This window comes from Leptinotarsa decemlineata, unplaced genomic scaffold (genome assembly GCF_025532065.1).
Source record: "Leptinotarsa decemlineata unplaced genomic scaffold, Ldec_3_MD MMD2_tig00026316_RagTag_RagTag, whole genome shotgun sequence".
Classification (NCBI taxonomy): domain Eukaryota; kingdom Metazoa; phylum Arthropoda; class Insecta; order Coleoptera; family Chrysomelidae; genus Leptinotarsa; species Leptinotarsa decemlineata.
In genome coordinates, this window is record NW_027412685.1 from 940,384 (window position 1) to 957,022 (window position 16,639).

The 16,639-nt window shown below is 32.8% G+C and overlaps 1 protein-coding gene across 10 annotated transcripts in view; it reads right to left on the reverse strand.

The window, feature by feature from the left end:
• Window positions 1-16,639, reverse strand: part of Samuel (SAM-motif ubiquitously expressed punctatedly localized protein) — a 516,854-nt gene that overhangs the window by 67,465 nt on the left and 432,750 nt on the right. For all 10 annotated transcript variants that reach the window (XM_074181801.1, XM_074181800.1, XM_074181802.1 and 7 more), the window contains 3 exons: window positions 9,668-10,019; window positions 7,740-8,004; window positions 5,443-5,688 (listed from right to left, as the gene is read on the reverse strand). In XM_074181801.1, the coding sequence (XP_074037902.1) occupies window positions 5,443-5,688; window positions 7,740-8,004; window positions 9,668-10,019 (863 nt within the window). The remainder of the gene's footprint in view (window positions 1-5,442; window positions 5,689-7,739; window positions 8,005-9,667; window positions 10,020-16,639) is intronic.

Below are 16,639 nucleotides of genomic sequence, written 5' to 3' on the forward strand. Positions count from 1 at the left end.
TGTCATTTAAGATATGTTTCAGTGACATTGACTTTGGCAACGAGAGTCACTTCGAAGGAATGCCATTAAATTGATTCCTGGTATTGATATTGTATGTTAGTTCCTAATATAATTCTTTAATATGTTCAAGTAATGAAAATAAACCATAGACAATCATAACGAATATATATGATATTATTAACCGTTATGAAATGTTCCAGGAGACAGGGCCGTAGCGAAAAGAAAAACCAGGGGGGAGGAAATCCAAATTTTCCCAACAACACCAGCAAAATTTCCCAACTTTTGAAAAAATTTAAGCCGAGGGATTACTTACTACTATAATATATTAATTTTCTTACTTAGCTATCCAAAGATGCCCGTTAGGGTATGCACAAACAAAACTAAATTTTGGTGATTATAAAAATAATAATGGGAATTATTCTACTTTGGACCAAGGTCCTTGGTCTTCCACCATATCCACCATGTATAGGAATATTCAATACAAATGAAAGGAAATAACACTTGAATAATATTCTGCTTATTGTTTCTACTATTATTTTTTCTATCTTCACGTCCCGAAATTTCCCAACTTTTCCAAGTCGAATAAACTGCGAAAAGTTGGGAATTTTGTAAAATTGTCACTTCAAAATGTATGGACTGTTCAACTGTTCTCTTACTTGGGAGAAATTAAACTTTTTTGTTTTCAAACAACTCAGAATTTCAAAGTATGGGATCTCCAAGTTATGCATGTTGGGAAATCCCAACCTTGTCCTGGTTCTTTCCCTTTCCTTTTTACCTCTCCCTTTCTTTTCTCTCCTTTTTATTTTTTAAATTTTCATTCATTTTTTTACTATTATTTTTTTCTATCTTCACTTCCCAACTTTTTCCCAAGTCGAAAAATAAAATAGAAATATAAAATACTGTTTTGATACAGATGAGCAATCGAAGCCCCTCAAATTCATTTCGTAAATTGAGTAATGAAAACAAAGTGGCGGATAGGTTAGGATACAATTATTCACCAACAGAAACTTGGTATCCAGAGAATTTTGTATAGGAAAATACTTGTATTTCATATTTTACATGCATAAGGATATTCATAAAAATACTATTAGCTAAGTAGTTTCTAACAATTTCTTCCAAATCCTTTTCCGAAGAAAAAACGGGTCGTTGTCAAATCAGGTGAAATATTTTAATACACCTTTTTGGTATTTTATCTTGAGGGCACAAACACTGTGGAATCGAACAATATATTAAATTACCATTCATCACATCTGATTAACGCAAGTGATCATCAAATATGAACGCCAGAAATTCGTTAGTCTATGCTGTAAACAAGTTTCAGAATCCATCAAACGAAATACATTCAGAATGGTAGTCTATGTTACGTTGGGGATGAGAAATTTTTTGACGATATCGTGAGAAAATATAGTTCTACGTTCTGATTGTAACAAATTCAACCAATAAATACCTTTTCAAGAGACTTCGAATGTGTAATTTGTGTGATTTTTTATATGTATAATATATGTGTGTATATAATATACCTATGTGTGTGTAAGTTTTCTATCTTCATTCCCAGGTTAGCTACAAAAATCAAATGATTCATCAAACTTGTGTATACGTCAAATAAAATCATTATTAAAATTTCAATGATCGAATTCAAAATTAGCCTGTTTCAGATAAAAACTGAAAAACATTGAAGTCTTTGGAGAAACCTGTCACTCATTTATTAAATTATTGTATCAAGATGAAGAAGTAGAAAGCCAAAACCTTTCTTTCCCAAATACTATGATATTTGAGAGGAAATATTATTTCTACTTCTTGAAGTTTTCTTCTGAATATTTGAATATTGTGAATGATTCTATTGAGCATAATTATAACATCACTTCAGATTTATATAAATATATAATTTTCTATCCATGATGATAATAATAACATTTTCATAATGAATATTATTTGAAATGAGTTTCGCTACACAGTAACTGCATCAGTTACTGGTGAGTCAGAGTATTCATAGTATCAACCTGTATTGAAATGTTCGATTTTAAAAGGTTTGATTTTCAGGTAGTATTTTTCGAAGCAGAGTATTTTTTTTGCTATATGTAGAAACTTGTTACTGCAAGTAAACGAAATACTCATCTTCAATTGGACTGTATTCATTTCCTGAAAAAAAATGTGTCAATACACTCGACTCATTGGTCTGTGCACTCACTTTCTGCCAACTTATCGTATTTCCTCTTAATGTGGTATAATTCACAATTCATACTCGTTGGAGTATATCTCGTGGCGCAATGCCCCGAGTGAATAATTTCTGTGTCAGTTTGACCACGAAAGCACTCGTGCTTCTTCATGAACTCATCACTCATCGATAATTTCATCATATAGCCTTCACTTCTGGCTCTGAAATTTGTAGACACCTATTACCAACCGTTCAACGGCAACAATAAATCATTCGATGCCTACGATCGTTTTTTGAAGAATGCCCTCTAATTAGTTGTCGAATGACCTAAATTAGTCAAATCTGTCAAGAACTCGCGAAAGGATAAATACTGTTCCAAATGCAAACTTGAAAGTGATTCCGTTACGGTTGAGTCAGAAGACTTTTTGAATACATACATTTTGGGCTGAAGGTGAAGTGATTGGTGAAATCGATAACTCATAATTGCCGTTGTGTGGCTAAAATTCGGGCTAAACGTATTCAACAACAATTTATTTTGTTATATTGCTATAATATTGTATTACGAAAGTCTCTTATCTACTATTTTATCGCTGACATAAATACTTTTTAGCATTAAGAAATTTAAGTATTTTATACTATTACTATTTTACTGTACTATTAATACATTATTCTCTTTGCTGACGAAATGAATCAATTTACAATGCGAAAAATTGATTTACCGCCAACTTCCTGAAATTAAATGATCAAAAGGCTCAAAAATTAATCATTTGAAGTAACAACAACTACACAACAGAAAAACATGGCAAATTTCTTGATATTACAATCGATGAGTCTCTTAATTGGTATATGCATACAAAAAATTTAAACAAATGTCTATCCAGTATCTTGTTTCTAATAAGAAGGCTACGATGTATTGTCAATCCAGAAATACTGAGGAAAACGTATTTTGGTTTATTTCTCTCCCGAATTAGTTATGGCACAATCTTATGAGGTAACTCTTGCCATGCCACAAAAATTTTCAGGTCTCTAGAAAAGCTACTAGAGAGCACTGCAGTGACTTATCAAACTGAGAATAATGACGTTTCCATGTATTTACATTTTTCAAACTGTCTGTGAAATACACGAAAATGAAAGAAACTATCCTTGTACCTTGGGTATTCACACTCATTATACTGGATTTGCTGATCAAATAGCATTTAACCAACTCCATTTAATCAACTTCATTTAATGAACTCCATAAATTTTGAACTTTTCTACAAGTTGATTTCAGAGATAAGTTCTCTGAATGATATTGAATTCAAAAGAGCTAGTAGAGATATACTTTCAGACCATTGTTTTTATAGTATTGTTGAATTTTTAAAAAATCAATAACCTTAATAATATATCAAGCAATAATCATTCACTATAATATTCATATTGGTGAAGTATGTCACTTTTTATGACATATTTTAATGTGTACGTTATGTTATATTGTAATGTACCTTTAAATCTAAAAGTAATGAAATTTTTATGGCTTTATATATTACACGTATCTCCATGACTATTTTCTATGTATGACATGCTGTAAACTCATTGTATAACAGTCAAATAAACTCATCTATTTATCTATATTTATCTATTTCAGAAATTTTTGGTTTAATTCGTGTGAAACATTGTTTCTGATATATTTTCTAAATTGAAATCTAATAATTCTAGATTTCACCAAATGGAAAACAAATTTCAAAATTTCATCGAAGCATCATAACTTTTCTCCAGCGAGAAGAAGAATCAATTTATTGATCTGTCCACTATAAATTTGTGTACTTTGTGTTAGTACTTGTGATGCACTGTTTGGAACCTCTGGTGTAGTAATGAATATTACTGGAGTTTTTTCCCAACACCAAACTATTATTTCAACACCTCGATACGTGTTTTGATGATCAAGTGATCATCTTCAAGAGGAAGATCATCCTCTTCTCGAAATACGTGTCGAAGTGTTGAAACGGTTGGTGTTGACGGTTTGGTCTTGGGAAAAAACTCCAGTAATATTATTTACTTTGTACTAGTGCGGGTATAATCTGCCCACTATGGCCCACACATGCATAGGCCCAAAAAAACTATTTCTGTATTTCTGACCAACATGTTCTCAACCACTGATGATGAAATTACCAAATACGACTTTAGAGTGTATTTGGATATCTACCCAACTTTACATACAACTGGCAAGAATACAGAGATAGAATGCGTGCAGCCAAGTTTGTTGATTTGTGTTCACGTTTCAGGATTCAGGTTTCTGTAAGATAATGCTGTATATAGAAGATATGCATGACAGAGTACTTTAAACCTTATTTTCATTGGATATAATGTCCTCTGAATGAAATTCGGTAAGCGATATACCCCCTTATAACGCTTCAAGTTGTTTTCAAATAGATTTTACCTATCAAGTTGACGATTTTTGATGCGCTCAGTGACTTATAAATTTCTCTGTTCCTTGTACAATTATTTTGCAAGCACCCTTTGTTTTTTCCACAACGACGGTTGTATATCGAACACATCAGATGTCACGTATTTAAAAATTTCTAGATGGTCAGTTTTGAGAACCAGGTGTACCTATCTACCGTTTCGGATAACTGACAAACCCAAATGCGTTTTAATGCAGATGAGATATCTTTTGATGATGGCATGATGGTTCAAAGGAATAAAGCATCAAAATCGATGGATGCCTATCAAACGTGCTCTCTCAGAATAATCCACTTAATTATCCGATATGTCGTCACTAGATTTCTTGTGAAGATTCGTGAAATATGAAGTGTATGTTATATAATCGTAGTCTATTTCAATGCTCAGAAATGGAATCAGAGGTGCCCTAACAAAATTACTCCAGAAATATTCCGCAATGTGAGAAATTGTCAGCAACTAAATGGAGAACATTTTGAACCTTTATTGGAATGTAGTGGGGTCTGAATGCATGTTTTCCTGAATTTATGACATTTTTCGTTTGTTTGCAGATTCCCAAAATGAACATTGAACTGATAATTACTCTGGTACGACTGATCTGACAAAAAATGAAACAGTAATGATTAGAGAATTGACATAATCAAAGGTATCATAAAACTACCCTTAACTACCGTATATGTTTCAATTTTTTTGAAAACTGGTTGAGTACTATTATTGTTCACATGGAGACATTTTCTTCAATTTTATGGTTTTTATTATTTCATCAACATTATATAAAATGAAACACTTGTTAATTTTCACAATTTCTCCGGATTCACCATTGCCGTTGACCAAATAAAAATGACACTCACCTGAGCATATTCAGCACAAATATCTATCCGGGAGACAAAATTCGACACATCATCAACTGACCAATTGGAAATATCCTCGTGCAGTCTTGGGCTCTCACTTTCCGCCCGTTTTGGTATCGTGAAACCTACACTTGTTGGACTACTTCTGGAAGAAGTTTTCACTCTGGACCTTTTCGATGGAGGTGCTGCCGCTGAGAGATCCAGGGGTGAAGATGTATCTGGACGTTTCGCAGTTTTGAGCAAGTTCTGGAAAAATCGAAAATTAAGAGGTGATGGTCATTCGCTCTTTACATTCATTTGCATCATTTATAATTTTGGTTCCTCGCATGTCATACGGTGAAAGCTTTTCAAGTGTTTAAATTGTCAGTAAATATTATATGAATTATGAATGAATAGAGAGTTGACTTCTCAAAAGTTTCTAATCATTTATAAAGTGATAAAGGCCCTAATATAGATCAGGTTCTGAGAAAACGTATAATAATAATAAATAATAAAAAGGTTTATTCACGAAATTTTACAAAATACATTTCACAAATACACAGTAATAAAACATATAGATACATCATATAAATAGGTACCTAGGTATATAATAAAAATACGTATATAATAAAATTGATTTGTGAATAAACAAGTGCAAATCACTGAAACAGTCATTGGTCTGTCATTAGGCTCAAGATTGGTGGAGACTCAATTTCAATTATGACAAATTGCTTCTTCAGTTCTTCACAGGCCTGTTTAACAAGTGAGGAAAGATGAAGTGCAGCCGGCCATGTTTGTATGAAAAAGTAGCCAAGTTATTACTTTTGAAACAAAATTTTCCATTTCAAAGAAAGATATACATAATGCTTTTATCTCAAACTTGATCAAAATGAAGATTGAAACCAAATCAACTATTTTTTCTTGTTTTTCCTAAAAATTCAAATTCGCATTCTTATTAGCACAAACGCATTATTTTTCAAACATAATATGCAATTTTAATATTTTCGGAAAGCTTGTATCTCAAACTTCTTGAAAATCAAGATTGAAATCAAAATGAAGTATCTTTTTTTGTCTTTTCTGAAAATTAATATCCGTACTTTCAATCGCATTACCAATATTCGCATTCGCGAATGTCTAAAATACCATTTGTAACATCCCTGGTACATACTACTGGTGTCGATTCGAACAACTTACAGGATGCACCTTTTAACAATGAATAAATTCAACATATCTATCACAATATTAGATTTTGTATAGACACCCGGATAGCAATGTATGTTACTTATACAATTTTTGTATAACCATTAGTATAGTAATGAATATTAGTGAAGTTTTATCCCAACACCAAACCGTTATTTTTAACACTTCGACACATGTTTCAATCACCAAGTAATCACCATCGTGATTAAACTGATGAATAAAATTAGTTCAAGAATTCAAAAACACAAAAAGTGGCCGATATTGAAACAACAGAATTTCATCTCATTTTCATACTTTTCCAGATGAATAATCTCTTATTCTTAATTGATTTATAACTAAGAAATAGAGTCCGAACCATTTTTGAAAAGAAGTGTTAAAGACAGGAAACGGCAATAATCAATAGTTATGAATGCACTGACCCGTTACTTGATGAAAATTAATGAAACTATCTACAATAATTATTATAGAATTTTCAGAATAAATTGCATTCAAAACGCAATTCACTAAATGGTAGCTCCATCAGTTTCGTACCAGTAACTGATGAAGCTACCGCGTAGAGAAACGCGTTTTAAATAAAATATATCGTGAAAATTCAATCATTATTATCATGGATATCATTATCAAGAACATCGTCAAAATTTTATCAAAAACTGGGATCCGTAAAGGTGGACATTTTTTCTACGTATTTGTGACTCAGCGCTAACCCCAAAATATTTTAATGGTGAACCGAAACAATTTTCTCACGTTGATTTTCGAATTTCAAAATTCATCCCAATAGTAGAATTACATTTCAATATTTCAATGTGTCATTTATTGAATTCACAAAACACTCCAGGTTAGGTAAATCAATGTGAGACCGTGACAACCATTCAATGCCTGCTTGTTCTCCCACTATATTCATAGTGTCTTGAAAGAAAAGGTTACATTGAATGACTTCTACGAGCCACAATTTGTTGCCCTTAATTTGCTTATGAGGTTTCCTAGAAAAACACCTATAGAACGAAACCATATACATTAGAAGGTTGACAACGGCTCTATTCCGTCTTCATTTGGCCATCCTGTACATTTGAAACCAGAACCATTCTTATTATTTTTCATGATTGTTTGCTTGTCCTTACCTGCAATTCAGCTTCTTTGGCTGTTCTCACAAGGGCCAAAAGGGTTTGAGTCGACGACATATCTATGAGGGGTGGAAACATTGCTGATGAACCTGGTACTCCAGCTACACTAGCAAAGGGATTCAGTACAGAGAAATCTGGCTTCTTGTTGTTGGCGTCGGTATCTTTACCTTGGGAAGTGGAAGGAAGTAGATTGGGAAAGGGGGCAGGCTTGAATCTTGGATCCAGAGGTGGTGGAAACCCATTTCTAGCTGCGTTGAAGTAACTAAAAATGAAATGTTTAGTGGGTGTATTCAATATTGAAATTAAAACAACAAAATTTTACATATTGAGAGGGTTATGAGAGTAAATACCGGTTTGAAAGTGATACTTAATGAATTTCAATTATTTTCTATGCAAAGAAACGGAAAAGATATCTACAGGTCATGTGAAAAAATTAGGAAAGTACCAAAAACTGATTTTGCAATCTCGTTCAGTACGATAAAAATAACAATATTTCAAATATCAGTGTAATTTTAGATCTTTCCAGCATTAAATTCGGTTATTCATGTATTACTTCTCAAAAAGTTATAACTTTTTTGGAATACAGGGAGTTGCACAGAAATCAATAATAAGTGTGAGAAGGCAATATATACCTATACCAAGCAAATACAGGAAGCAATTCTAGCAATGAGTTATTCAGTTCGTGAAATATAGGAATAATTTATGCTTTCGCTGACAACAACACTATAACTATTTGGGATGAATTGAAAAAAAAATGTGATTACGGATTTGAAGTAGTAAAAAGTTCCCACTATTTTGGGAAGTGAATCAGTATTTTTCATCGATTTTTTTTGGATACTTTCACCTTCCATTAAAATTCTTATATTTTCCAGATTGAGAAAGATAAAAAACCTAAAAAAATCGTTAAAAACATCTGCCATAAAACATCTGAAATATTGTTGAACACATCATTTGATATTGATATCAGAAGTAATGCTTTTTGTATTATTATGAAATTATCCAAGTGATATAAAGCAATAAGAAAAACAAGAAAAGATAAAATTGGTAATTTTGGTAAGATGTATAAGTAGAAAGACAAAAATCATTCTCTTCCAAAAATCCTTCTCTCGTAAGAATAGTCCATCGTTGAATATCAAGATGGACTTGGTTTCAAAAAATAATCATTTGTTTTTATTGATAGAAAGCTCTGTATGTCAACAATTTCCAAATGAGTATCAGGATACAACAAAATTGATATACAGGTATAGATTTTATCTATATAAACACAAGATCTATTAACCGAAACCACAAATGTGCGGCTGACTCTTGCTGGTGGCTCCGTGCATTTGTATTTCTTTCTTCTGGTAACCAAGTGTTGCCCATCCTTACACTTGGCTGCACCACACTGATGATGGGCCAAAAGCCCGAAACACGTGTCTATGGTTTGCCAAATTTTTGAGTGTTATGTCCGATCAATAACAAAATATATATATATATATATATATATATATATATATATATATATATATATATATATATATGGAAGGTAGGTTGGAAGGTAGGTTGTACTATGTCGTTTACTTGAACTATCGTTTATTTCATACGCATATGCTTTCTACTTTTAAGCCAAAGTATTGTATCATGAATTTTGTTATTTTTTTAAATTCATATGGCCCATTAAATGGCGAATATATACGAAATGGTGAATTCTGAGAAAAAGACTGGGCATCTTTATGGTAAACAAAATAATCATGAATCATTTTATCGCAAATTGAATCAAAAGTTGATTTTTCAGGGGTTTCTCTCCACGATAAAATAAAGGTCTAGAGATATATTGGCCCGTCTGCAATTTCACCAGCAGCAGAATTATAGAATTCTCATTATTGGCTACAGTTTGATCAATGCTGTGAAAAAATACCGAAAAAAAACCAATGTAAATTACTCACTCATTTGGATTGGTGTTATTATACTTGGCAGCCAGACTTCTCATGAAATCGCTATAATTTCTGCCGGAGAGTGGAAGTAAAGGAGTTTCAGAAGCGGGTGGAGTGTCTGGATGAGATGCCGAACTCGGTGTGGCTGACCTCGACCTACTGGACGTATCCGGAGTTCCCGGACTCAACCTTTCGTTTTTCAGGTGATTATTGTTATTATGCAGTACGTAGTCGGAAGCTGAGATCGGTGTTGTGATTGGCCCATTATTATTAATTGTTCTATCCATTCTTTTTCTTCTGATGGGTTTTGATGATTGATGAATGGGATTGTTCTCAAGTACTTCAGTCGGGGACGTGGTTTCACCTGAAAACAAAATGTTTTATCAAAATTGTGACTACATTCATTTAAATTCAGCGGTCGCTGACAATTAACATTGCCAACATATGAATATCGAAATAATAGCACAGTAAAACCCTTCATTGAGAACCCACAACGCAGTTATCATCAGCACAGGGATAATTGAGCAGACTTGATTTTCAGGTTCATAATATATTCAATTGTATAACTTCACAATCTTGAAATTTACGAAAATATATAAACTTGATACTTTTAACTGAGTGTATTACCAAAAGATCGCAAATAGTTAAGTGCGAGTAATAACTAGAATTATCTAAGAACTCATGTAGTTATTTTATTGGAAACGGTGAGAAAAGTAGAATCTCGAATTGTTTTTTTTTTTTAACACAGTACACTTTCACTTTCTGATACACATGAAATATTTCGGGTAGAAATTTAAGGAAATTACTCATGATTTTCAAAACTTTACATTCGTTTATATGGATTCGTATCAAAGTTTTCTCGATAATCAAATTTGTTCACATCAACATTTACTAGGTAGGAAAAACTAAAAGTATGTCAACTAATATAATAAATAGAATTCTTGAAAAATATATGGGAATTTTCCTGATGACTTTTATGTTTTTTGTTGTGTTAATAGTATCCAAATTAGTGTTATGAATGTTTTTTTTAATGAAATATTTTTTATTGAATACATTTTGTAGAATTTTCCATTATTGATATTTACTCCAATTTTCAATACGACTATTTGCTTTCCATACTGGGGAAGGAAGTCTCAACTTCCTACACTGTAGGTTAATGGACTGACACCTATCAGAAAACAACTACTCCCATGGCTAATACCACGAAGGGCATTGAATTATATCCGACAGGTGTCAGTGCAGGATTCTTCACTGAAGTTATTCCTGCAAATGCTGTTGGCAATACAACTGCCGCAATAGATTTTCAATTATTGGAACACACTTGCAGACCGGATTTGGGCTGCTCATCAGTGGAAGGTAATGTCTATCATCAACATAAAGTCGATGATTATCGATAATTGAAAATCGAATTCCTTCAGAGTATCATTTCTCGAACTAGGCTGAAGCAAACAACAAACAACAGATTTGTCATCGCCACATCTGCCTGTGAACGAGGTAACCAACGGCATATCCGAAATTTGCCCAATTCCTCGTGTACGGAAAAAAACCTCACATATAGTGGGCATACTTGAAGACTGGCTATAAATCAAATCATCTGAAGGAACAATTTGTTCAGGCCAGTCTGAACTCCCTACACTGTAGGTTAATGGACTGACACCTATCAGAAAACATCTACTCCCCTGGCTAATACCACCTTATGTATGGACTCAATACTAATAATAATCATAAATGCGAAATCAGCGAAAAAACATGATACAATACAAACGCAAAATACAAATTTGTCAATAGGATACATTCTTCCTTCCTTATAAGTTTTGGCGTGTGTTTATAAGAAGAAGGATTAAGGAACAGAAAGGTTTATTCCATGCTTTCAGGCCTCTAACATGAGTCTGAATAAAAAAGCCAATCATGATTTGGGATTTTTCTTGCAAATCCTGTATAAGTAAGGTTCACTTCATGAAAAATTCATGAGTAAAAATGCACCAACAACCGCTAGTTTCTCACAAATTTCTTCTGAATTATCGAAACGTTCAACAGAAAATTTTTATTTTTCACTGAGTTACACGACCGTAATATTTGTGTGCAACTAGCAATGAACAAATTATCAGTGTTTCTATGTGGAGTGGATATATTATATCCGCTAATACTACTTCCCCTCGACATAATATTTTTTTCAGAGCGATGTCAAGTGGTTTGTTTGTAAATTTGGTGCAACGGACCATTCATTGAAAAGGAAGTAAAAAAAGAGAAACTTTTTCTTGACAGGAAATGTTTCTGTTTTTTAAATTGTGGGAATCCGCCTAGTACATATCAAGTTTCGTCAAATTATTTCAACTGACTGGAACACCTACAAAGTAAAAAAATGTATCAATGGTAATGTTATTATTATTGTTGAAATCAATACAGGGTGAGTCGATACAGTGAACAGGCGAGCAGGTCAGAGAAAACAAATAACATTTGTGCTACATGAACATTGATTATTGGAAAACAGTAATTATTCAATGAGCGGAAAATGTAGCAATTACTCGTGATACTATGATTTAGACAAGATTTAAGCATTCGAGCAAGCGAGCAAGTGATGTCCATTTCTCGCTAGGTTGATTTATGAAGTCTATCCCGGATGAGAATATAACATTTTTTATTTCATTCAATTTCAAAATGGCTGAATGCTGAGTTGTTGAAGCCCAGAGTTTATTTATTTATTTATTTGTAATACAATACTCTACAGGACATAGCCCAATTACAGACCTGGAAATAACAGAATTGGAGCCTCTGGAGACACCCTACATTTTGTTTTATGAGAGAGAGGACATTGTTAGATCAAGATCTTCAGATGATGTGGTGCTGCAGGTTTTTCCGGGTTTTCCTGCAGCTGAAAAAGCAAATGCGCCACTGGAATCAATGAAGTCGCCCCGGAGCGCCAATTAATTTTTATTGTTGTATTTATTTTATTTTGAAAATAATTAAATTTCACATAAAACAGAGTATAATAAATACATCACATACAAGTGACTATAAAGACTACACATTTTATATTTATTATAGGTGACAAAACAATTATTTTAGAAAGTGGGATTTTATATTTGACAATTTGCAACTAAATATATCTGAATTATCGCTAACAGAATTTGTCACTTTACACATGGTATGGATCGGAGAATTCTCCAGAACATTTGTGCGAGATGTTTCTATATAGAAAGTACTCGGGTGTCTGGAACAGATTCCAGTAATGTTGGGCGGTCAACTATGCTTTTGTTAATTTTATAGGTTGGTGCAACACTATAATATTCACGCTTTTTTTCGAGACTACGAAAGTTATGCTTTTGTAGCAATTCAGAGTGGGTTGTTCCTATTGGAGGATAAATGCCATCGTTTTTTAGGCTTAGCAGTTTTAAAAATCGTCTTTGAATTGCTTCTATTTTATCAATGTGATAGTGATAACAGGGACTCCACACAACTGACGCGTATTCTAACTTTCATCTTATGAAAGAGTTCAAACAACCTCTCCAGAAAGATGATAACAAATCAGTGTGACAAAAAATAAGTTTGTTATTGAAAATTACTATTTGTTGTCACTTACACATTTCTGTATTAACTTTCAGATTTCATGATTTTATTTCTATTTTTTGTTAGAAATGTTAAAACGAACTTTCGTTGATTTTAAAAACATATTTTGAAGCAGATGAATTTTGATAGATTACTTTCGGAAAAAAATATTCGAACCCAGCTGTAGAGTAATGAATTTATTCATCTGTGATTGGCCTTGGAGGTAGTGAGTTATGATTAATTTGAAGTTGTGGGTTATGGATGACTACCAAGTTTTCCAAGAACTAACGGTTGTGGATCACTACCAACTTTTCCAAGAACAAACGGTAACTTGCGACGTTTCTCACAAAAACTTGAAGCCCCGTTCAAAATATTTATTTTATGTTAATTTGATGAACAGTCGGTAAAAATGCGATGAAAAATTTTTTTCGATATTGTTTTAATGGATACTAACCTATATTGTAACTTCGTTAACGCGCTCAGAAAAAAAGGCCCAGTTTTAGTATGTAGAAAAAGTATATGTAATATAAAAATATATTTCGAGTGCCAAAAATTCTTGTTTTGTAAAAATGCAGACATATACAAAAGGCTTACATATAGAGTGTTCAAACAATTCGTGTGACCGTATAATGATATTAAACTGTTCATTACAATAGTGTACCTGGAGTTTTAAATAACCGAATTCCTTTTTGTGCCTAAAAGTTGGAATCAGTTCGATAGCAGAAATATCGAAGGTAACATATACACTGGTATATTGATTTGTTGTTTCGTAATGATATAAAATATCATGTAGCATCTTTCCCTCCAACCGATTTCCTGGAGTCTTTGAAGTCCACTAGATACTCGCTAAAACAACAAGACGATTGTTCCAAATTCTTGGGGTTTTTGTTGAATACTCTTCGTGAGCAAAACAATAGCAAAGTCAATACTCCTGACTGCTATGGATTGAATGATTCCGTACAGTCCATCTCGTCTTGTGTTTGTAAATATTCCGCTTGAAAAATCCTCACTTGTTTACTTTGTAGTAAATGTTCAAGAGGTAGTGAAAACTTATGTGAATTTCTGACACTTCATCAAGCGTTTCCTAATATGACTTGATAACCAGTCCGTGCAAAGTTTATTGTTAAATCATCTGAAAATGGAATTTTTAACAGGTGATGATCGACTGTATTGCCAAACATGCGCCAAACTAACTTACTGTTATAAAGAAACAAGTATAGCTGAGGCACCAGTCAATCTAATAATAACACTGATGAATTTCAAACAAGACTCAACCTCTGACGGAAGCAAGAAACTCTTTCGAAGGTTCGAAATAGATGAACATTTCAATCTGGCAGACCACTATTATAATATTTATGCAGTCATTGTTCACTGTGGTTCTGCCGTTAAATTTGGTCATTATTACGCCTTGGTCAAAGACGAAACGGACTGGCTTAAGTTTGACGATAGTCATGTCACGAAGTGTTCTGGCGATGTATTGAATCTATTGGAGCCTCTGGAGACACCCTACATTTTATTTTACGAGAGAGAGGACATTGACAGATCAAGATCTTCAAACGATGTGGTGCTGCAGGTTTTTCCGGGTTTTCATGCAGCTGAAAAAGCAAATGCGCCACTGGAATAAATGAAGTTGCCCCGGAGCGCCAATTAATTTATATTGTTGTTTATATTTTTATCGTTGTTTTAAAATAATGAAAATAATTTCCTGACGAGTCAAATCAATTTGTTTGGCTGTGGTAAGTTAGGACGAAAATATTTTTTTTTGTAACGTAGTGAAAAACATCATAGCCTTCGGATAAGGTTATGTTACACATCGAGACGACTTCAATCATCAAAATATTGTTTTGAAGAAGTTTTAAGAAAAAACTGGCAACACCACCACAGAAAACTGTGGCTAACTTCACATAAATACACATCAGTCGATTCATCCTGTTCCAGCTGCTTTTTCATTCATTGGTATATCAAAAAACATTGTAAACAACTAGACTTGTATGATATGTGAAAAAACTCCCGAAACTATAGTAATAATTCTAAATCTTCAAATTATAATACTGAATCTCTTTTACCTACCCCACGAAAGTCCTACTATGAAATTAATTTATAAACATTTTGCTAACATATATAAATACAGACTGATTCACGGTTGATAGCACGTTTCTGGTGAACCAGACAACGGATCACTTTTAAAATTTAATGGAGAGCATGTTAGGACATTCTGTACCCAACTAACATATTTTAGACAATGCGAATTGCCACTTCCATTAGAAAGTAGTAGCACCCTTGATTTTTCAAATGGAACACCCTGTATATAATACCATTTTTTGAATCTACAACAATTACCCGACAACTTCTTTGGATATTTTCCTGTACCTATCTGTTACCCTTTTCGAAATATGAATTGATTTAAATTTTTTTCTTTGGAAATCATGACCTCTAAAAATGTTGATATCTTTGAGTTAAGGAATACTATGGTACCGAAATTTGATTTCAAGCTAGGTAATACGCGGAGGCTTCCCACATTTTAGGGTAATCTCCGTTACTTCAATACAGGGTGGTTAAAAAATACAGTCTCTTCGTTTGCTTGATAAAGTGACTGAAAATTGATTATTTCAAATGGAACACCCTGTCTGTTATTACAAATTCAGAAAGCTGTTAAAATTTGCTTTCTTTCTATTTATATTATGCGTATACTTTACTAGTCAAGTTTCGGAATTATTAGCATTTATTAGAGAAAATGTCCCTTTGAATGGTATTTTCATTCGATATTTTGTAAGCAGGCCATGATTACTATTTGACAGTAACATTGTGAGATTCTCTTGATAAAATTGACATTTTTTTTCACTTCAAAAGTTTCAAATACCTTCAAAACGATGGAACAAAACTATTCAAACGAAATTCTTATGAATTTGTTCTTTATTTTTGTGATGAAATTATCACCAGGACACTTAGAAAGTTCAACCAAGGGTATCCCAGTCTACCGCAAATGAACCTCAAAAAATTTAAACGAATTCAGAAAAATTTCAATATGTTTAGGTAGATTAAAAAAAACTTGAAAGTGGATGTTTCTGACAAACAGCCTAGTCGGTAATCAAAATAGATAAATCAATGAAAATTCAACTGAGGGACAACTTCATAATACCCTACGGTGTCTTGTTTAAACTGAAAGAGATATATTTTTTGAGAGAGAAAGGGTTTGGCTTTCTACTTCTCCACCTTCAGGCAAAAAAATGTGGGAATATTCCAAAGCAAAGAAGGAAACTAATAATTCTAGAATTACATTTTTACAAAGCTGTGTAGATCATACAGAGGTGTTAATATAACAGTTATTGAAATTATACAAAAATGATTACCCAATGGAATACTTCATTACACTGTTATTATATAATGTATATAACTTCAGAAATACATATCAGGATTTAAATGGCTAAACTCCATTAT